General features: G+C 37.7%; 1 protein-coding gene across 1 annotated transcript; it reads left to right on the plus strand.

Annotated features, from left to right (window-relative positions):
- Positions 1-18,380: 18,380 nt before the first annotated feature.
- On the plus strand, positions 18,381-23,208 carry LOC140860335 (SUMO-activating enzyme subunit 2-like). The gene is made up of 11 exons (XM_073263301.1): positions 18,381-18,477; positions 18,560-18,649; positions 19,075-19,158; positions 19,245-19,463; positions 19,564-19,665; positions 20,129-20,587; positions 20,675-20,904; positions 21,226-21,319; positions 21,454-21,636; positions 21,826-21,923; positions 22,598-23,208. The coding sequence occupies exons 1-11, from the start codon at positions 18,442-18,444 to the stop codon at positions 22,947-22,949; spliced, it is 1,947 nt and encodes a 648-aa protein (XP_073119402.1). The 5' UTR covers positions 18,381-18,441; the 3' UTR covers positions 22,950-23,208.
- Positions 23,209-23,426: the final 218 nt, after the last annotated feature.

The following is a 23,426-nucleotide window of genomic DNA, read 5'->3' on the forward strand; positions in this document are numbered from 1 at the left end:
TGCTGGGCTAGATTTCAGTACACCAACTACATAAATCAAAAATCCTTCTGCACCTCTCTGTAACAAACGAGTCATAGATAACACTGAAATCAAAGGAATTCTAGATCGAGAACCCTTACCAAAGAATTTCCACTCATCTGCTATTTCAGTTCTGAACCTGACAACTTCTGAAAACAATCGACTGTTGCCCTGTACTTGGTTAAAGCATCTATACCAACAATACAGTCAAAATCTGACAACTCAAGTACGATATAGTCGAACTCTAACAAATTTCCTTCAAAACATAGTTCACAGTTCCTGACTAATCTGACAGAAACAATTCCTCCACCCAAAGGTGAAGTAACAGCTACTACAGTAGGCAACAACTCAGTAGGCAAAGCATGCAATAACACAAATTTCTCAGAGATAAAAGAATGAGAAGCACCTGTATCTATCAAAACATGAGCAGAATAACCAAAAATCAAACAGTTACCTGCTATAACATCGTCCGATGCTGCCTGAGCCTGATCTTCTGTCAAAGCAAAGACTCGTGCCTGCTGTCTCGGAGGCTGATTCGCACCAGAGTTACATCCCTGTCTGATCTGCTACTGAGGCTGGAAGGAGTGAACTGCAGAAGACTGTCTCTCAGGTTGAGCTGTAGGTCTAGATGAACTCCCACTCTGAGCTCGATCTCTACTATGCTAAGGACACACTTTAGAAAAGTGTCCCGGTTGCTGACAGGTGTTACAGTTCCCAAAGACTCCCACACACTGATCTGGCGAGTGTCTACCTCCACACTTGCTGCAATGCAAGGATGATGATCCAGAACTCTGTCTAGAACCGAATTGCTTGGAACCACTGGAACTAGAAGAACTGTTCCCCTGCCTCTTGAACTATTTCCCTCTTGCTTTGTACTGATCCTTTTTGTTTCCCCCACTGCTTCCACCTTCATACCTCTGCTGATGGTTCTGATACTGAGGTGGCTAATTCTGATACTGAGGCGGTTGGTTCTGAGACTGCCTCTGCTGCTGAGGTACCATCTGATTTCCCCTCTGTCTCCACAAACCCGCTTCCGCTCCCTTTGCGTGATTCATGGCATTCGCAAAGTTATCAGGTCTAGCAGTGTTTACCAACGTGAAAATGTCGGAATTCAATCCGTTGATGAATTGATCGGGTTTAGCTTCTTCACTGTCGGCAATGTGCGGTTCAAAATGCAACAAGCTGTCAAACTTGGCTACTTACTCATCAATGTTCAGATTCTCTTGCCTCAGATTGGCAAACTCTGCTCCCTTTTCCTTTCGGTACGAAACAGGGAAAAACCGCTTAAAAACTCAGTTTTGAAAAGAGACCAAGTAACAACTGTACCTCTGTTCTCCATGGATCTCTTTGTCATGATCCACCAGTTCTTAGCAACACCACGAAGCTGATTAATGACTAACCTGGTTCGGCGATCATCTGTGTAATCAATGGAATTGAACAACTGATCAATGTCGTCCAACCAACTCTCACAGTCAACCGGATTTTCTGTACCCAACAACAACGGTGGATTAAACAACTGAAACCTCTTCAGCAAGGTTTCCATTGGAGTCGCTGTAGCATCCATCTAAACAGTTTCAGTACTAGCTTGTTCAGTCGTAGGAATAACTGGCGGTGGGTTTTTGTTTATAACTCGACGAGAACCCATATGATAATCAAAGTTTAGGACACAAGATATCTCAATCTCTAAAATTCGGTGCCCTTACAACCGCTTGGAATACCGGATACCAATCGATAACAAAAGCAGTTATATCTCAAGTAGTCCATGCTTTATAAATTAAATCACATAATCATGTAATTCAATTAATTCTCAAATAATAAAGCATGCTCGCATGGTATTAATTAAACAATTAAATAACTCAAACACATGCGAGGAGCCAATACATGCAGACTCGAACTACCCCGCTCGCTCTAGTTCAACCAAGAATCTTAACTCTCTGATACCACTTAATGTGAGACCTTGGTTCTAATCCTCTAACGTTAATATAATGTAAACAAACATCAATTAATAATCAAAAGTCAAGGAAAGACAATAAATTTTTTTTTTTAAAACAGGGCTGCGCTCGATCGCATGAACTCGTGCGATCGAGCGCACCAATCATACCTCAAGTTCTGCCGGAGCAAGTCAAGCCATGCGCTCGATCCTATGAACTCATAGGATCGAGCGCACCAAAATATGAAATTCACTACCTCAAAAAATTGCAGGCCCACGCTCGATCCTACGAACTCGTGGGGTCGAGCGCGCCCTCTGCCCAAAAAACATCAGGAACAGAACAAGGCTAACCAATTCCATCCAAAAGCCATTCAATACTTCAAAACATAAACATGCATTACAAACTCAATTCCTTCAACTAGTATAAGAAGTTCTAGAGTTTAACAACTGCTCAAAGTATAGAACATGCAACAACAACATTCAACCAAAAGGCTCCCATAATAAATACAACATAACAACGAAGTTCGATATCTAAACATGTTCCAACATAACTAGGTAGACATGCTGACACGACTTCTACACCGAGTCCCACCACTAACTCTCCCTCTTCTTGTTAACCGGGTCTCTACTGACTTGATCCTTCCCCACCTGTTGCCAAGTACACATACAAAACAAAGCAACAGCCGGATAACTCCGGTGAGAAAGATATTCCCAGTAAAAACAACATAACAAGTAATACAACAAAAAACATGCTTTTAAGGCAACAATGTAATCATATCAACTTAATGAAATGCATGTCTTTAAATCGGGATATCAATTCTGATAAACGAGGGATTGCTGCTGTGCTTTTGGGATCCTGAGGATAAGATCACGTAACAACTCACCGACTCTCCCAATCGAGGTGGTGCCATGTATCTCACTCCTCTAGACTTTGGTGCAACTATAAGAAGGATGTTGACACTAGGTGAACCTCTACACCTAGGCCACTCGCAGTATAGCCCCCAAAACGTCTAAACAAAAAGGGTTGTTATGCCCGCTGAAATCAAAGTTGGCTCAAGATAAATACATAACAAAACATAAAACATAAGCCACATAAAAAAAGTTCAATCAATCAACAAAATACAAGTTCCACATGCTAGAACAAGTATTGATGCAAGCATGTGATTTTTAAGGAAAAATCGAGAACCAACTGTCCCGAGTATGCAATCCCGCTAACGATGACTGCTTTTACCTTTCAAGACAATATCTCCAACTCTGGATAAGCTACAATAAAGAGGTTATATCAGAACTATACAACCTAAACAACAACAACGGTTTAAGGTAATCTCTTTACCGTTCTTCGTCCTAACTCTTAGACGATCCAATGTTGTCAACACTGGCTAGACAACTCCAAACGAATCTGTACGGAGACAAAAGATGATCAACAACGACGATCACACTCAATAGCCAAGTTCTACGATTCAAACGGTTCAAAATCTCAAAACTCAAACCGGCGGCATAACGGTTATAACTGAACAAACCGGAAACGCAAACAGCAGTTCAATATCGATATCTACTCATATCAATGATAATACAACAACAACAAAGCAATTCCAACAAATCTCAAAATCTCATTTTCGAAAATGGCTTCCAAAAATACATAACAATTCCGAACGCCGCTCTATTTCAAACCCGACAGATAATAAACGATCAGAACTCTGCCAAGAACAACATACTCGAATCTCAAACGATTCTAACAACATCCAAAAACTAGAATGTATCTGATCGTAGAAAAACTAACGATATAACGGAGCTCTCGCTGCAGTGATCGCTAATCTGCCTTCAGAAATAAATTCTAACGGCCGGATCGAGCTCAGACTGAAATCTGGGAGCTTGAAAGCTCAAAGGGGCGGCCAACAATGGAGGGAGGCGTGCAAGGAAGGTGATGAAGAAGAGAATGAGTCAACTTGCCTTATAAATATCTAATAAAATTGATATTTGCATTTTAGTCCCTAAAAAATCCAAAATTTGCAAAATAAACCCTGATAAAAAACAAGTTGGCTCAAGAACTTTGAAATCTCCGATTAACTCAAATAAACTCATTTAAGATAAAATCGGGACGTTATAGTTGAACATGAGACACGGACGTTGGATGGACTTGTTGAAGGACTATGATTGCAAGATTAAGTACCATCCGGGAGCTGCTAATCTCACTGCTGATGCCTTGAGCCGCAAGGTGCGACTATCCGCACTTCAGACTTGTTTGATGTCTCGTGAGATCGATACTTGCTGTTCTTCAGGATATACCTTCAAGTACAAGAAAGTTATGCATGGTATCCAGATGTTTGCAATATTATCTGAGCCAGCTTTGTATTTGCGGATTCAGAATGCTCAGATGTCTGATTCGAAGACCCAGCGTTTGTCTTGTTTATCCAACGAGGGTAGTACGTCTGGATTTCACTATCAGTCAGATGGTTTTTTGTGTTTATCGGGTCGTCTTGTAATTTCGAAGGATGAGGATCTGCGGAGGGAGATTTTGTCCCAGATACATCGCACTAAGTTGAGTATCCATCCGGGAAACAACAAGATGTATAGGGAACTGTGTACTCGGTTTTGGTGGAAAGGGATGAAACACAGCGTGTATCAGTATGTTTCGAGATGCTTGGTTTGTCAGCAGGTCAAAGCAGAGCACCGACGACCTGGAGGTTTGCTTCACATACTGCCTATTTCGGAGTGGAAATGGGAGCTTATCACGATGGACTTTGTGACCCATTTGTCGGTATCTTCGAGGAATTGTGACGCTATCTGGGTTGTGGTGGACCGACTCACCAAGTCAGCGCATTTCATTCCCTATAGATGAGAGTACTCTGTTGATTGTATGGCTCGGTTGTACATCCAGGAGATCGTTCGACTTCATGGAGTGCCTATGAGCATTGTCAGCGATCGAGACCCCAGGTTTACTTCCAGATTCTGGGGGAGTGTTCAACGTGCGATGGGCACTACTCTCATTTTGAGTACTGCCTATCACCCGAAGAAGGATGGACAGTCAGAGCGCACTATCCATACCTTGGAGGATATGCTTCGGGCGTGTGCTATGGATTTTGGTTCAGCCTGGCAGGATCATTTACCATTGATTGAGTTCGCGTACAACAACAGTTACCATCGTAGCATTGGGATGTCACCTTTTGAGGCGTTGTACGGACGACGTTGTCGTACTCCACTCTTCTGGGAAGAAGTGGGGGAGAGACAGGCCGAGGGACCAGAGTTAGTCCAGCAGGCTGCAGATATTTTTGATCAGATCAAGAAATGGATTAAGACTGCACAAGATCGTCAGGCCAGCTATGCTAATACCAAGCATAAATCTCTGCAGTTTGATGTTGGGAAGAAAGTATTTCTGAGAGTTTCACCTTTCCGCAGGATTCTCAGATTTGGTCTCAATGGTAAGCTGTCTCCCAGATACATTGGTCCGTTTGAAATCTTAGAGAGCATTAGTGAATTGGCTTATCGGTTAGCCTTGCCACCGTATCTATCCAGTATCCATGACGTGTTCCACGTATCCCTGTTGCGATGGTATGTGGCAGATCAGTCTCACATTCTGCAGCCATCTGAAGTTCAGGTGGATACTGATTTGACTTATGTAGAGAGGTCTATTCGTATTTTGGATCATAAAGATAAGGTGTTGCAGAATAAAGTTATTCCTCTGGTTTTAGTTCAGTGGCAGCGCCGAGGTACTGAATAAGCCACTTGGGAGCTCGAGAGTAGGATGCGTTCAGAACATTCTGAGTTATTTTTATTTTGTTCCAGTGTTGTATTCAGTTGCATGATGTTTTTAAATCTGAATAAATGATGTTTCTGCATATGTTATTTTATTTTGGTCCTTAAGACCTGATTTCGAGGACGAAATATCTTAAGTGGGGGAGAATGTAGTAGCCCGTAACCAAGTAAAGTAATTATGGAAATAATTGCAATTAAGAATCCTAAGTTCGGACGCCCCGAAGGAAAGGATCGGAGGCTCCGAACGTGTTCGGACGCTCCGTCGGCAGGTTCGGACGGTCCGATCGGGATCAAGTATTATGTCATTGATTACGTCAGCAAAGTGACATCATGGCTGACGTTTGGATGGGACTTCAGACGACCCAAAGTCCAGATCGGACGGTTCGATCGGGATCAAGTATTACGTCATTGATTACGTCAGCAAAGTGATGTCATGGTTGACGTTCGGATGGAACTTCGGACGACCCGAAGTCCAGATCGGACGGTCCGATCATGTTCGGACGCTCCAAAGCCAGTTTGGATAGTCCAAACTCCGTCTATAAATAAGGGTGCCGAGCCTCATTCTCAGATGCACCAATCACCTCTCTTCTCTAAACTTCATAGTCTTCTAACTTAGATCAAGGGAATTCTAGGCTTCCTTTGGGGAAACCGGAAGAGGCATAGCAATTCAGTCGTCGTAGAGGAGTTGTGGCCTAGTTTTGAGGCATCGACATCAAAGGGCTGACAACGGACGCAGGTATAGCTTTTGCTTCCTAAAAATATTTAGGAGTATGCAATAGCTTAGTTAAGGCTTTTGGAGTAATATAATGATAGTAGTATCATTTCGCTGTGTAGTGCGGATTATAGGCGTGGACCTAAAGCTGGTAGAGTTGCCTAGTAGTTGAGGTACGAAAAATTGTTCGAAATATCCTGACTGAGTATGCATGTATTATGTGCTTGCATGATTATATGTGCATATTTTATGACATGACTGTATGCTGCATGCATATTACATTTCGAGCTATATCTTGGGATGTTATAGGGTTTTACCCTATCCTGTTAGTGGATGGACTTCCATCGATTTGGGTTCGGAGTGTCCACTGGTATTCTGTATGGGAGCCACCTCCTGAGGCGACGGCACAGCGTGCTACATACCAGGGTCTGGTCTGTCTTCTTTTATCTGTTCCTTGGCCTCTAGTTTCAGTAGGCGGTACATTTGCATTCATGCATTTATATGATACAGCATGTTCATACTCTCGTGCTGAGTGTTTTATGCTCATGTCTCGTATTTTGTATATCTGGACACCCTATTCCATGGGACAGGTTTGCGATTGGATGAGGCGGGTGGATCCAGGAGGGACTATCCAGTGGTTGTCCGGCTGGGTGTTTTGCCTAGGGTTTATTTACTGATATATTGGGATTAACATTGTTCGATTTGGTTGTATAACTATTTGGGTATTTACAGATTCCTTTCCTTGAGATTGTATAATGTTTATTGCTTCCGCAGTTTAATTCTTGTTTACTATTTTATTAAGTTAATTGTATGCTTAAGTTCTGATTAGTAGGTGATCTCGGTAAGGGTCACTACATGAATGCATGGCAACAAGCTGAATTTAGATTTAAGCACATGTTTCCCAGAAGGAATTTATGGCTAAAATATTATTTTAATGATAAAAAATAATCAAGCCATAAAAATTAATCAGAATACATGACAAAATCCCTTACTCAAAAATAATAATATTTTAAATTAGAAGAAAATATGTCCAAATAAAAAGAGTTGTAACAGCACTTATCTTTGAATTTTGGGCTACTGCATATGTTTTATGAAACTAGCCTCTTTGTTAATTTTTTGGAGGCGCAACCTTCTTATCGCTAATCCATTCATGTATTGAGTATTTTTATGGAAAATTACAAATTTAGTCCTGTATATTTGTCACTTTGCGATTTTGGTCCTCTAAGTTTTCACATTTCAATTTTAGTCCGCTATCTTTATTTTTTTTGGCAATTTTAGTCTTTTTTCCGACATGGCGCTGACGTGGCACCAATTCAGTGCTGATGTGGATCTGACGTGTACAGTGCCACGTAAGCATTTTTGAATAAAAAGGACCGAAATTGCCAAAAATCAGAACATGCAGGACTAAAACTGAAATGTGAAAACATAGAGGACCAAAATCGCTAAGTGACAAACATACATGACTAAATTTTCAATTTTCCCGTATTTTTATGCATGATGAATAAAAAATCAAGTCTCGTGGAATGATTAGAGAATCTTATTCTGTATTTATAAAATAGCAAAGGTAGGGTCCTTGGACAATTGATCAATTCCATATTCATGGAAATAGTGTGTATTCCTCTCTCGATCACATATAAAGGAGTTTTATAATATTTGATATAATTTGGAGACAGAAAAGAAAAACTTATCTTGCTCAGTAGGAAGATGTCGTTGACTTTGGGTTGGAAAATCTCCAGATTAGTCTCCTCGGAGTGCTTTCATCGACCAGTTAGTGAGAGTCAAATTCCATGTTTGAATTTTTTTTCTTCATTATGCGAGCAACCACAAAAGACACTTCACCATATATAGCAAATATTCTTGCTAAATTTGGATAATGCTTGTATGCTAGGAGAGTCATTGCAAGCTTCCGCTAAAGCTTACACTCTTCATCTCTCGAGATGTCAACCAATTTGCAACTTTGATCACTTGGTTTGATCACATCGGATAAGTCGGCTCCTTGCTCATGCAATTACCAAACATGTGGCGTGCATATGAAAGATTCTCCGGACTTCATCAAATATAACCCTACTAGCTGGACATCATGTCATATTCGCATTTCCCTGTATCAACACGTGAAAATCTCGGTATTTTAGACATGAAAAGCTTTCCAAGACCACTAGTATACTAACGACGATAGAAGCCGCATGCCTCCCAATAATTTCATATTGTATCACCCGATTCTAAGAAAGAACCAGAGCTGGAAGTTAATAAAATTGTAGACGAGAGTTCACATGAAAATGGATTAGCGTCTGCTGCTGCCAATGCGAACCGCCATACGCAACAACAAGAATGGTCGGAGAGATAGCTATGTCAAACCCCAAGGTGTCATCTTAACCTCTGATATCAAGAGAGATTCAGCCCTCAACCGAAGAACAATCGTATGAAACTGCCTTGACCGAAAGGGTAGAAACAAAATTTGAACAGCTGAAGAGACTCAAACAATCCAAAAAGAAAGAAGCGTACATCTTAGGAGCAATTCCGATACAAAGCATGGTTCTAGCCAGACTTGAGAGAAATAGACGTGGAAATATCGAAACACATGATCTTTGAGATTGAGCGTTGATAATCCATGGTAATCGGTGATCGAATAAGATAATCCCCAAGAAAATAGAGTAAGACCCATAGCGATGTGGAATCACATTAGCCCTAAGATCGTGATTTGTTTTTATTTTTTCGAAGATGAGAGAAACAGAGGTGTGACGGGATGCTCGGTGGCCAGGATTACAAATCTCCGCTATAAACACTTTTATTTGATAATTGTTCTTGCTCCGATTTGTCACCGACGGATTTATTTTCCTAATTATTGTTAGTCCGGTCTCTTTTGCTCGCAGTAGAGAACAATCGTGAGTTTAATTTAGTTCCCATAGACGGCGCCAAATGATGCGTTCAAAATTTTTTGCATCAAATAAATTACCTCAAACCGATAATCACGAACCAATTTCTTCAATAAACCGAGCCGAATGATCCCAAAATATTTTCGTGTATCAAAGAAAACATGTGAGATGACTTCTTCCGAAGGCGAAGCCACTCCGATGCTCAAGTTAATATAGGATTCAATATAAAAAGGTATGAAAATTGCAAGGGATAGAAAATATGAGAAAGATGTGTAAAAGACATAGGTGAGATTTGTAAGAAAAGAGTTACTGTAATAAGGGTTAAAGACTCATATTTAAAGGAAGAGAGTCTCAGTCCATGTAGAATTTTAATGTATAATATAACTAGATCCATTCATATTCATGCAATATTATGATATATCTCTAAAATATAAACAAAGATATGATAGGATTTTTATCATATCATCACATTTCATCCATCTCAGCCTCCTATTAAAAGTAATATGTTGTTGCTCAAGGATCGATTTGTTCATAGCCATTGGATCATAACTAATTTCCACAATTAATCCTAACCATCAAGTTTTATATATGTAGTCAAACTTGGCCTTTACAAGTACTTTAATTTGTATTTCTATTAAGATGAGGAGTAATATTATTGGCATCTAAAACAACCATAGATAAGTCTATTTACCATAGAAACAGAGTATATTGCCCAACTGTTAGCCAAAATGCTAAACGTGAATTGAACAAAAACAATATACTAATAACAAGTAATGATCGTAGTACAATAAAAAAGTATAACTAGTTCTTAAATATTGAACAGTAATAAACAACTGATTAAGAAACAAGGAAACAGTAAAGCAAATGAGAAATAATAAGAAAACTGTAAAGCAAACTGAGGCATGTAACAAGTACAGTTTCCTTAAAACAAATTCGTCGCCTCCACAAGATGCTTGAGGATCAACACGTACAGACGTCTGTTTCCCAGGATACAACGAAAAAACCAGTAGCAAACTAAGCACAAATCACTACTCCGGTGAACTTGAATCGTACCTTCACTTTATCACCAAAACTTAACGGAGGCCAAATGAAAATCTGACAATATGAAATGCAAGAGAATACTTGAGTGAGATATTGAATATTGACTGTGTGTGGATTGAGAAAATGAGCACACTATTTATAAGCTTCAAAAAGTACACAAGGAGTCATAAGATTAATTAACTCAATTAATCCTTCAATTAACTCAAGAATGTGGAGAGCCAAAAGTCTCAAATTAATTCAAGAATGTGGAGAGCCAAAAGACACTCTCACATTCATGATCCATAATTTTCATTCAAAAATTTTAATTTAAATAAATTTCCAACAATCCCCCACATGAATGAAAATTTATACAAATTTTGGTGATAAAGCTCTACAGTTGAGTCCTGCATAGGATAGGTACGTGTTACCCTATGAACCTTTCCCTTGTGAAAGCATAGTAATTCACTGGTTGACAGTAGACGCGATGTCTTTGAATTGTACAATCGTTTGTGTAAATTAAGATATAATTCACACATGATTCTCCCTAATACAATTCAGTTATCATGATTGTGTTCGTTTTGGCCATGAACACAGGCCTGGTTCTATAAGAGGGTCTAGAATTGAGCCTTGCAATTCCTTTGAAGCGGCCCCACTTCTCTCTCACATAGGTTATTATATGTTGAATTCCATCAAAATCATTAAAATTCATATGTTTATCCTCAACATTCACTGTTTGCAATAGGAATAGACCGGGGATAACCCTTATAGTGATCTACCAAACCAGTGCGATTAGGTTGTCCCATTGAACCTAGTTCTTGGGATCTCCCGTCAGCGTAGGTTGAGTTTTCTTTCGTACCAATTTATTCCACATGCTTCAGTCTCATTCCTTTTGAAGATTTTTCAGCTAACTCTCTGTTTAACCCATTGGTTAACAGATCCGTTATATTATCCTTTGACTTTACATACTCAATAGAGATAACTCCAGTTTTTTTTTCCAAAAGCCGTCTATTATGGCGGGGGGTTTGGCGGACCCCTACCCGTTAGTTAAAAAACAGGGAAAGCAAGAGAGGGGGACTAGACCAAGACCTCTCAAATTACAAGAGCTCCAAACAATTAAAGAGATAACTCCAGTTGAGAGTAGTTGTCTAATGGTATTGTGTCTACGACGTATATGTCTAGACTTACCATTATACATCTTGATTTGTATCCTTCCGAACGTAGATTGGCTATCACAATAAATGCAAATAACCGGTACAAGTTTCACCCATCCTAGAACATCTTTAATAATAGACGCAACCATTCAGCCTCTTCAGCACACTTGTCTAGTGCTATGAACTCAGATTCCATTGTGGATCTGGCTATTATAGTTTGTTTAGAAGATTTCCATGCAATTGTTGCACCTTTTAAAGTGAATTTGAATCCGCTTGTAGATTTTGAGTCTTTCATATCAGATATCCAGTTTGTATCACTGTATCCTTCAATAACAGTGGGATATCTAGTATAGTGCAGCCCATGATCACGATTGTATCTTAAATACCTTAGCAATCTGATAATTTCTTTCCAGTGGTCAGCTCCTAGATTACTTGTGAATCTGCTCAATTTGCTTACTGAATAGGCTATGTCTGGTCGTGTACAACTCATTAAGTACATAAAACTCCCAATTACATGAGAGTATTCTAATTGGGAGATACTCTCACCCCGATTCTTCGATAGATATTGACTTGTATCGATCGGGGTTCTAGCCAATGCAGAGTCATCCTTATTGAACTTCTCAAGTATTTTGTCCACATAATGTTATTGACTTAGAACCATCCTTTCAGATGTTTTATGAATTTTAATTCCAAGGATGACATGGGCTAATCCCAAATCTTTCATGTCGAATTTTGAGTTCAATAATTTCTTAGTGGATTTAATCATCTTATCATTACTTCCGATGATAAGCATGTCATCTATGTAAAGACATAAAATGACATAGCCATTTTTAGTGTTCTTTACGTATACACATTTGTCACACTCATTGACTTTAAATCCACTTTCTAACATGACTTTGTCAAATTTTTCGTGTCATTGTTTTGGTGTTTGCTTTAAGCCATACAAAGACTTCACCAATATACAAACTTTATTTTCTTGCCTTGGTGCAGAAAATCCCTCAAGTTGTTCCATGTAAATTTTTTCTTCTAAATCTCCATTTAGAAAGACAGTCTTTACATCCATTTGGTGTACTTCAAGATTCCGCAAGGCGGCAATTGCAAATATCACTCGAATGGAAGTTATTCTCGTTACTGAAGAATACGTGTCAAAGTAATCAATCCCTTCATGTTGACGGTAACCCTTGATTACCAATCTGGATTTATATTTATCTATTGTTCCACCTGATTTCATTTTTCATTTAAAAATCCATTTATAAGCTAGTGGTTTTCTTCCTGGAGGGAGTTCCACTAGTTCCCATGTATGATTTTGCAAAATGAATTTTATTTTGGAATTTATAGCTTCTTTCCATTGAGGTTCTTCAGATGAATTCACAGCTTCTTTGAAGCTTTGAGGTTCACTTTCTATCATGAGAGTGATGAAATCCGAACCAAAGGATTTCTCAGTCCTAGCTCTCTTGTTATGTCTAGGTTCAACCTTGTGGTTAACTTCTTGTTCCATTTTCTCGTGAGATCTTTTGGATGAACTTGGTTCTTCCTTAGATTTGCAAGGGAACACATGTTCAAAGAACGAGACATTTCTTGATTCCATTATCGTATTATTATGAATTTCAGGAATTTGAGATTCATACACAAGGAATCGATAAGCGCTACTGTTGTGTGCATATCCAATGAAAATGCAATCAACAGTTTTTGGTCCAATCTTTAACTTTTTCAAAGTAGGTACGGCTACCTTGGCAAGACACGCCCATACTCACAAATATTGGTAGGAAGGTGTTCTTACTTTCCATAATACATATGGACTTTTATCTTGCTTCTTTCGGGATACCTTATTTAAAAGATAATTAGCTGTTAAAACAGCTTCCCCCCCACATGTTCTGTGGTAAACCAGAACTCAATAACAGTGCATTCATCATTTCTTTCAAAGTGCGATTCTTTCGCTCTGAAAAACCATTTTGCCGAGGAGAGTAAGATGTGGTTCTTTCGTGTCTGATACCATGTTGAGCACAAAACTCAGCAAATGGTGATTCATACTCACCTCCACGATCACTTCTTAGCACCTTAATTTTCTTGTTTAGTTGGTTTTCAACTTCACTTTTGTAGTGGACAAACTTTTCAATAGCTTCATCTTTATTTTTAGAAGATACACATAACAATATTTTGTGTTATCGTCAATAAAAGTAATGAAGTATTTGTTTTCACCACGTGTTTGTACTCCTTTTAAATCACATAGATCAGGGTGAATCAAATCAAGGGGTTCACTTTTTCTTTCAACTGTTTGAAAAGATTATCTTGTTAGTTTTCCCCCAACACAAGTTTTGCATTTGTGTTTATCAATTTGGAATGTAGGAATACTTTTCAAGTTAATTAGTCTACGAATTGTATCATAATTAACATATCCTAGTCTACCATGCCACAAATTGGAAGACTCAAGCAAGTAAGCAGAAGATTTCATTTTATTGATCACGAGTTTAATAGCTATTACATTGAGTTTGAACAAACCATTACTCACGTAGCCTTTTTCCAACAAACATTCTACTCTAAGACAAAACAACTTTATCTGACTCAAACACAATCCGAAAACCATGCTTCTTGCACTCAGAGGCCTTGTGACCACTACCATCACAGTTGAAGCATTTCTCGGAGAACTTCTTCTTCATAATGCCTCCTTTTGGTCCCATTTTCATCCTTTTGTTCAAAGGATTGAAGTGTTTTTTTTCGGGCTTTGGTCATGCTCGACAACATTTGCTTTAGCAGCAACCGGAGAAAACAGTCGTCTTTCAGAACTTTTATTGTCTTACTCGATACGAAGTCGAACAATGAGTTCTTCAACATTCATCTCCTTGCGCTTGTGTTTCTAGTAGTTCTTAAAATCCTTCCATGCTGGTGGTAGCTTCTCAACAATGGCAGCCACTTGGAAGGATTCACTCAACGTCATCCCCTCAACGTGAATCTCGTGAAGAATCACTTGGATCTCTTGAACTTGGCTGATTACCGGCTTGGAATCCACAATTTTAAAATCCAGAAAGCGGCCTACAAGAAACTTCTTGCCCCCCGCATCCTCGATTTTGTACTTTTTGTCAAGGGATTCCTAGAGCTCTTTGGCCGTTTTCTTTTCGCAGTACATATTGTAGAGCAAATCTGCCAATCCGTTCAGTACGTAATTTTGGCATAGGAAATCAGAATGATTTCATGCCTCCAAAGCACTGACGGATTCAACGTCTCCCGCACCCTCCTTGAGCTTAGGAGCATCCTCCGAGAGGAATCTGGTCAGGTTCAGCGTTGTCAAGTAGAAGAGCATTTTTTGCTGCCACCTCTTGAAGTCCACACCAGTGAACTTCTCTGGCTTTTCTCCGTGACTGTTTGGAACAGGAACGACAGCACCACGTGGGGCAACAGGAGAAACGACACGATTTGGAACCATGACAAGAGGGGAAACAAGATTAGTCTCACCAGAAGCATAAGCCATTTCTGAAACAGTTTACTTAATGAGTACAAAATCTATTTTAAGTTTGTTAGCCAAAATGCTAAACGTGAATTGAACAGAAACAATATACTAATAACAAGTAATGATTGTAATACAATACAACAGTATAATTAGTGCTTAAATACGAAACAATAATAAATAACTGATTAAGAAGCAAGGAAACCATAAAGCAAATGAGAAATAATAAAAAAAAATTATAAAGCAAACCGAGGCCTGTAACAAGTACAGTTTCATAAAAACAAATTCGTCGCCTCCACAAGATATTTGATGATCAACACGTACAGACGTCTGTTTCCCGAGATACAACGGAACCAGTAGCAAACTAAGCATAAATTCACTACTCTGGCGAACTTGAATCGTACCTTCACTTTATCACCAAAACTTAACGGAGACCAAATGAAAAGCTAACAATATGAAATGCAAGAGAATACTTGAGTGAGATATTGAATATTGTGTGTGTGTGTGGATTGAGAAAATGAACACACTATTTATAAGCTTCAAAAAGCACACCAAGAGTCATAAGAATAATTAACTTAATTAATCTTTCAATTAACTCAAAATGTGGAGAACCAAAAATCTCAAATTAATTCAAGAATGTAGAGAGTCAAAAGAAACTCTCACATTCATGATCCATAATTTTCATTCAAAAATTTTAATTTAAATAAATTTCCAACACCAACTCCCCGTGCATGCCACAAATTGGTTCACAAAGGTATTGAGAGCTGGATTAGAAACAGAGCAAGTCAATTACTATTCGTTGCGATTGTAAATATTATTATTTAAAAAATAATAATAATGTAACTAGAATTTTTGTTGAAAAATAGAGATCAAATTAGGACAAAATGTGAAATGCCTTAACATGAAAATCTCTTAACTTTAAATGGATAATTAATTCTAATTAAATATCAATAAAACTGTTAATTTTTTTCTTTTATGGAAACACAAACTAAAAACTAGTGATTCTGTAGACAAATAATGGTGTACTTGAATTTAATTTTTTTATTCTTACAAATCTTTAATATATAATATTTTATCGATCCAAATAAATTAGAATGTATGTAATAAAACAGTGAGGATATTAAGAACAAAATATTAGGAGATGGTTTTTATTATGAAATTGTGTATTCAATTTTTTCATAAACTATGATGAGTTAGATTAATATGTTATGAATATAACTGATATTTTAAAATTCTAGTATTTTCATTATTTTGTGTATCGTCGTTATGTAACTGTAAGATAATTATTGCAGTAATTACTAATTAGGAGATATTTTGCATATTTTAAAAACAGATCAACCATGACATTGAAACTAGCTTGGGGATGATAAAAGTATGATTGTATTTATCAACTGACGTCTTCTCTTTTTCTGAGTTATCTTGTAATCTTGAGATTGTGCAAAAACACAGTTCACGTAAATAAAACAAATCCCACCTCAACCCCTTGGATTTATTCACATATATAAATGAATAGTACCATGTATTGTGGACTAAATTACAATTAAAACATGCCTTCTTTTTTCCAAAACAATAATGCTGAATATATATAATTCTCAATCACCACTGGGTGTACATGCTAGTCGCACGTAACTAGAAAATTTTCTCCATTTGGTGAACGAGATCACATGCATATAGATCGAGGTTTGCAGGTGTGAAACTGAAATTTTTTTCCTAAACTCGAGAGAGTTCGAACAAGTACTCAAAGGATAATAGGGTTATGGAATGAAAATTATGATTGATTTTGATGAAGGAGAGATTAGGTGCAAATCGTCCGATACATATACCAGAGTTATTTTGGTCTCAATATAGTTAAATAATTTGATGGGTATGAGCATATTTTAATATACTTAAATAAATAAAGTAAGTGATTCAATTTGAAAGACTCGCATTTTAAAAAGACCAATTTCTAATTTTTAAATCCTAGAAGGGTTTAAGTGACATTTTTAGACCCTAGAGGGGTTAATGTGCAATTAAACACATTTTTTTGTCTATAAATACCAGTGGATTTCTTCATTTCGGGTAATTGATTTCTCATTCCAAAAGCTCTCAACTTTTGTTATCGCGAAGTAGGTCGCTGACTTGAGCGTCGAAAGGTTATCGCCGGGTGATCACTCGGCGCCTCTACCGTTTGTTTGTGAAGCAGGTGACAACCCAGAGAAGATCAAATATTAGATCTCGACTTCTTCAGTTGATCCAATGGAACAGGAGATTGCTTGAGTTAATACCTCATAATTTCGAGAATCACCCTATTTACTCTAATTAAGGGAGACAATTATTTGCCCGCATCATAATTAAATTATCCTACCCATAAATCTTACCAAATACAATATAGATATCATAATGTATTACACATCCTTCCATATCATTCAACTATATATATATCAGATTCCAATCATTTAATATAAAGAGGCAGCCCTTAATCTACATATCTCAAAATTTTTTTAATAGTAAAATATAATAATAATGATGGTCAAATTAATAATAATTATGGTACGCATAAGTTGTGAACTATTATGCATAGTTTGGTCTCTGTGATAATGGGTGATAGGAAAAATAATTTTGCTTTAATATGTGATTTGGTGCAAGTACATGAGAAATTCAATTGTCCTTGGGCCCTTCACATTTCACCGTTGGTCACATAAAACTCATCCCACCATTTGCTGCTTACAAAATTCACAAGGTCAAATAGTTTTCAGGATAAGGGATAGTACTTTAGAATAATACCCTCGTTTACCCTACAAAAGTTCTCTCATTCACATAACTTCATTTACTCGCAAGAAAAGGAGGCAACCATGGCTTCGTCGCTATAGTACTGAGATGTAGTGAACGTGAAGATATAAGTCATAAGCAGGATCTGAAGTAAGGTTCAGCTAAAGGTTGTTTCCTTTTACAACAGTGAAAAATATCTCAGAAATCACAATCCCACTATCCATATCTTAAAAAAAGATTCATAACTACATAAACGACTCTTTTCGACACAGATTGACAGAAATAAAACCAACGAAACTTACTCTCATCTCTTTGGGTACGTTAAACCATCTTTCCATAGAAGGCCTTTATGAGAAAGATTAGGGTGAGGCCGTGAGATCGATGCTATTTGAGGTCCAATTATTTAATCTGGCTATGTATATTTCTTTTTCTAAACATAAAAAAGCTTTTTTAAATATTGAACAAGGGCATTTTAGGAACCGCATGAATTTGTAGATATTAACCTATCAATTATCACAAACATCAAACACAAACCAAACATATTATGCCTTATCAAAATATATTATTTATCTTAATCTTTCATATTCCTTATATTTATAATTCTTATATTATATTTATCTAATTCTCGAACTAAGCGGTACCAAATCTACAAATTTAATAAATGAGAGGACTAAAATAGTAAAATGTGAGTTTTTTTCTGTTTAAATGAATACTGAAAAGATTCGCAGCGCAATAATAAATTTGAAGCGAAAGACTCTTGAACTGCTGACTTCGCGGACACACTCTCTGTACAAATGGCTGCGGAACTTCCACATTTATCTGCAATCAAGGTAGATTCTGTACTTGATTCTGCGGATGAACGGTTATATTTTGTCTAATGGGTGAATTGCGGCGATTTTGTGGTGTGGTCAGGGCGCTAAGGTGCTTATGGTGGGAGCCGGCGGGATAGGGTGTGAGCTTCTCAAAACCCTGGCGCTCTCAGGGTTCGAAGATATTCATATCGTGAGTGTACTTTGTCTGCCTCTCCTTATTTCGTTGTTTAAGTATTTTAATTTAATTAATTGGTGATTTCGCCTCTTCTTATACCACTAGGGTTTTAGGAATGCCCATCTGGGGGAATTAATTGTTGGTTTTGCTTGTAACTTGCACTGTGTAGTGTTTGTTTCGTGGGTTTTACTTCAGCTACTGTGGCAACGTTTTATGAGTGAGTTTACAAGTTGTTTGAGCTGCTTTGAGATTTTAATTATGGGGTTGGACTTTGGAGTTCTGAATTTGAAATGGTTTTTGTTTTGAATTTGGTTTTTGTTTGTCTGTGCTGCCGTGGATTGTTTCAGTTGCAACTTTATGGTGCTTTGATTTTATGCCACCAAATATGGTATTAAAACTGTGATGGTTATCTAGAATGATTATACCTTGCCTTGATGCAGATTGACATGGATACAATTGAAGTGAGCAACCTTAACAGACAATTCTTGTTTCGACAATCACATGTTGGGCAATCAAAAGCTAAAGTGAGTGTCAATGTAGTCTCTTTCAAGATGCCTGCTTTTTTACCCAGCCCTCTTTCCTCATATTGTTCGGCTAAATGTTAAACCAGGTTGCTCGTGATGCTGTCTTAAAATTTAGGCCTCAGATCAACATCACATCATACCATGCAAATGTAAAGGATCCTGATTTCAATGTTGATTTCTTCAGGCAATTCAATGTTGTTTTGAATGGGCTCGATAATTTAGATGCCCGGAGACATGTGAACCGCCTTTGCTTGGCCGCTTCTGTTCCATTGATTGAAAGTGGAACCACTGGTTTTCTTGGACAGGTGGTGACTCTTTTTCTTGTGTCGGTTGTCATATATTTTTATTTTTAATTCATGTTTCATGACATCTTCCTCTTTTTTTTTTTTTAATTTGTGGAAGCAGGTTACTGTTCATGTAAAGGGTAGAACGGAATGTTATGAATGCCAGGCGAAGCCAGCTCCTAAAACTTACCCTGTTTGTACCATCACAAGTACTCCATCAAAGGTATCAGCACCTTAATGTCAATATATCCTCTTTTCTTGTGTGTTGAGCTGGGTTGAATTTTGACATGCATATGGTTACTGGCTTTATGTTATATGTTTGTTTGTGTGAGTACTTGGTATTCATAATTTAGTTACTTACCAAGTAGATGAAGATATAGGATTGGGTTATTGAGTAGATTGTTCATGGTTGAGCATGGATTGTGTAAATCTGTGTGAGCTGATTTGTGCTTCTTCTGTACTCATGTCATTGCCTTGTTTTTATTTCAAAATAAAAGACCTACACTTGTTACATGTACTCTGCATATTATGACATTCTGTCGAATTTAGAAGTGTTATAAATTTGATGATATTGTAATACCATATGATTGTAGTTATTTGAAAGAAGCCCTTGAATTGTCCTTATAGTCTTTCACATTTCATAAGTTACAAGTATTTTGCTATGATACTGACTGCTATTATTGCAGTTTGTTCATTGCATTGTTTGGGCAAAGGAACTGCTTTTTGCTAAGTTATTTGGGGATAAAAATCGAGAAAATGATTTAAATGTTCGTTCAAGTGATGCCTCCGTTTCGTCAGTACAAATAGAAGATGTTTTTGAGCGCAAAGTGGATGAGAATATTGAAAAGTATGCAAGGAGAATATATGATCATGTTTTTGGCTATAACATTGAGGTAGCTCTGTCCAATGAAGAGACATGGAAAAATCGTAACAGGCCAAGGCCTATTTATAGCAAAGATGTAATACCAGATGATCTGATTGGTCAGAATGGAAATCTGGAGAAGAATTCTGTTCTCGAAGATACTTCATCAGTATCTGCAATGGCATCTCTAGGTCTGAAAAATCCACAGGATCTTTGGAGCTTAAAGGAAAACTCGAAAGTTTTTTTTGAGGCCGTAGGATTATGCTTTGCAAAGAGAGAAAAGGTTTGAGACAAGTGAAAATTTATGTGATTTTATCTGTTTATGCAATTTCTTCATTTTCAGCATGTTTAAAACTTTTAATCTCTTCAGGAGATTGGTAACATGATTTTCGATAAAGACGATCAATTAGCAGTAGAATTTGTTACTGCTGCTGCAAATATCAGAGCTTCTTCATTTGGCATCCCGTTGCATAGCCTCTTCGAGGCTAAAGGTATAGCTGGCAATATTGTGCATGCTGTTGCCACAACAAATGCCATCATTGCTGGGTTGATTGTGATTGAGGCTGTTAAGGTGCTGCAAAATGATACTAAAAGCTATAGGTGGGTTATATTTATTGTATCACCATGTGCTTCATGTATTGCCTAGTCAGTCATTTTTAAGGTTTTTCGCATAGCGGATGCTGGTTGGCAATGCACAAAACTCTCACGCCAGGCAGCTATGCGCTCTCTCTCGTTCCAGATTTCAGGGAAATAATTCCCTAACAGTACTCACTGCCATTTTACCAACAGTAGGAATCTTCTGAGGAACTACGTGTCTGAAATGAGATTGACTTGAATTACTTTCTTAAGAAAGAGATCATGACACTATTACTTTATTGTAGTAATTTTGTTTTACGTTCTAACAGGATATTGTGTGTGTAGGATGACTTATTGTCTTGAACATCCTTCAAGAAAAATGCTTCTTATGCCAGTTGAGCCTTTTGAGCCAAACAAGTCATGCTATGTCTGTTCCAAGGTTTGTCGGGGCTTTCTTTCTCTCCTCAAATTTGTCAGTGTTGCGTGGAATTTTGTTCTATTTTGAGTCTTTGAATAGAGTAGATTCACGTTTGACAATTTCATTCTAATCCCACTATATATCTTTGCAATTAGACACCTTTGACTCTTGTGGTAAATACACATCGTTCAAAGTTGAGGGACATAGTTGACAAGATTGTGAAAGCAAAGCTTGGCATGAATTTGCCTTTGATCATGCATGGTTCATTGCTTCTGTATGAGGTTGGTGAAGATCTTGAGGAAGACGAGGTTGCTAATTATGCTGCTAACCTTGAAAAGGTAGATCGCCTCAACTTTCACACACACCACCAACCCCTCCCCCCCAACACACACACACACACACACACACAAGAAAGTTAGATTCAATATACATATATATATATATGTATATCATTTTTTTTATTTTCGATTTGTTCCCATTTTTTTTTGCAATGATGGTGTTACACTTAGATTGTGCATCTTCTTTAGGTACTGGCTAAACTTCCTTCTCCGGTCACTGGTGGAACAACACTCACAGTTGAGGATCTACAGCAAGAGCTTAAATGTAGCATAAATGTCGAGCATAGGTTCGTTTCATGATACAGCCACCTGTTCAGTATTTCCCTACAACCCAAATCAATCGTCTTTCCCCGACTTTCTGGATGCCTGACATTACATCATACTTGTTCTACACTTCTACTTTTAAGATGTCACTCTTTCAATAGACTATACTCCAGGGAAGATAACTAACTGTGGTTTTATCATACGCGGGTCTGATTGTTTGGACTCATAAAGCAAACTGAATTTAGGTATTCATATAAGCTCAATACTAGTTTTCATTATTTGTTTTGCCTGGCAACTGCCTTCATTTGAATTATCAAGGTTAACATCTGGGTACAAAATATTGCATCCCCTAAATCAAAGGGTGTTCGGCCTGCATGGTTCCTAGTGTAATTGCAGTATCCAAAATCAATACCTTCTCTTGGCCATTCAGATTGGACATATAACGAGACAAATTTCTGCTTTTATTTCCTACTTTCTCCATTTTCCCTGGTGTTTCTTTTATTCTGATTTTTCTGAATCAGCGTGTGAATCCATATCAGGTGCTCCACTTTGTTATACAAAGTTTATTTGGGTTTATATTTCACATTCTGTTTGGTATCTGGTTTTTTATTCCCATTTACCCTGCTTAAATGTGTCAATTTGAAAAAAAACAAAATAAAAAATTAAGTGTTGGACATACAATTTATTTCTTTTTCAGGGAGGAATTTGACGAGGAGAAAGAACCTGATGGGATGATTCTCTCTGGCTGGACAGAACCTCCATCAGAAGAAAATAACGACAATACCGCGGTTGACAATGGTGCTAGCACATCTGCTGTACCTGCAGCTACCTCTCTTGGAACTGAAGAAGATGAATTACATATCATCCCAACACAAATTGGAAACAAAAGAAAGTTATCCGACATATCTGGTTCTTCTCTTTCGGATCAATCATCTGTTACCATTGAAACAAAATTTAAAAGAAAAGTGGAAGAAATCGACGATACTGACGATCTTATCCTGCTTGATGAACGGGTATCCGACTCTAGCAAGAAGAAGAGGGAGCAGTAGGCACTTCTTTTCCTTTAGATTTCTTTTAAATAGCGCTTCTCACCCTAGCTTTGTAGAATACAGAGAATTGGTGATTCTTTTGGTGCTTTTATGGCGCCTCCAGTTTTAAAACACGAAGCTTTGATGGCTGAACTCTGGATCTGTTATCCTCCCCTCTTTTTTGTCATGTATCCTAACTCAGAAGGATAGATAGGATCAACCATGTAACTTATGATTGTTAGGTTCTGTGAATGAAGGAACTGGGAATTTAGGTTAAAAAGTACGGTTCTGTTGGCACCGTCCATTTTATGCTCCAAGGCGCTCCATACTTTTTTTCAATTTCTCACTTTTCAGGCTCTCATTGTCTTGTAAGCTTTCTCTTTATGAATCTGGTCGTTATATTGTCTATTCCACCTACCTAGATCTTTATAACATGCAATCTGAAATGGACCCGAATGTGTATGGCGAGAAGTTTGATTCAAAGGAAGAGATAAGAAT

Source organism: Henckelia pumila, chromosome 4 (assembly GCF_033568475.1).
Source record: "Henckelia pumila isolate YLH828 chromosome 4, ASM3356847v2, whole genome shotgun sequence".
NCBI classification, from domain to species: Eukaryota; Viridiplantae; Streptophyta; class Magnoliopsida; order Lamiales; family Gesneriaceae; genus Henckelia; species Henckelia pumila.

What these genes read in the sequence shown, in the direction of transcription:
- LOC140860335 (XM_073263301.1), top strand. Translation starts at nt 18,442, where the DNA reads ATGGCTGCGGAACTTCCACATTTATCTGCAATCAAG. An exon ending in AATGATACTAAAAGCTATAG is followed by an intron (nt 20,905 to 21,225) that starts GTGGGTTATATT and finishes TTGTGTGTGTAG; the next exon opens with GATGACTTATTGTCTTGAAC. An exon ending in AGCATAAATGTCGAGCATAG is followed by an intron (nt 21,924 to 22,597) that starts GTTCGTTTCATG and finishes TTTCTTTTTCAG; the next exon opens with GGAGGAATTTGACGAGGAGA.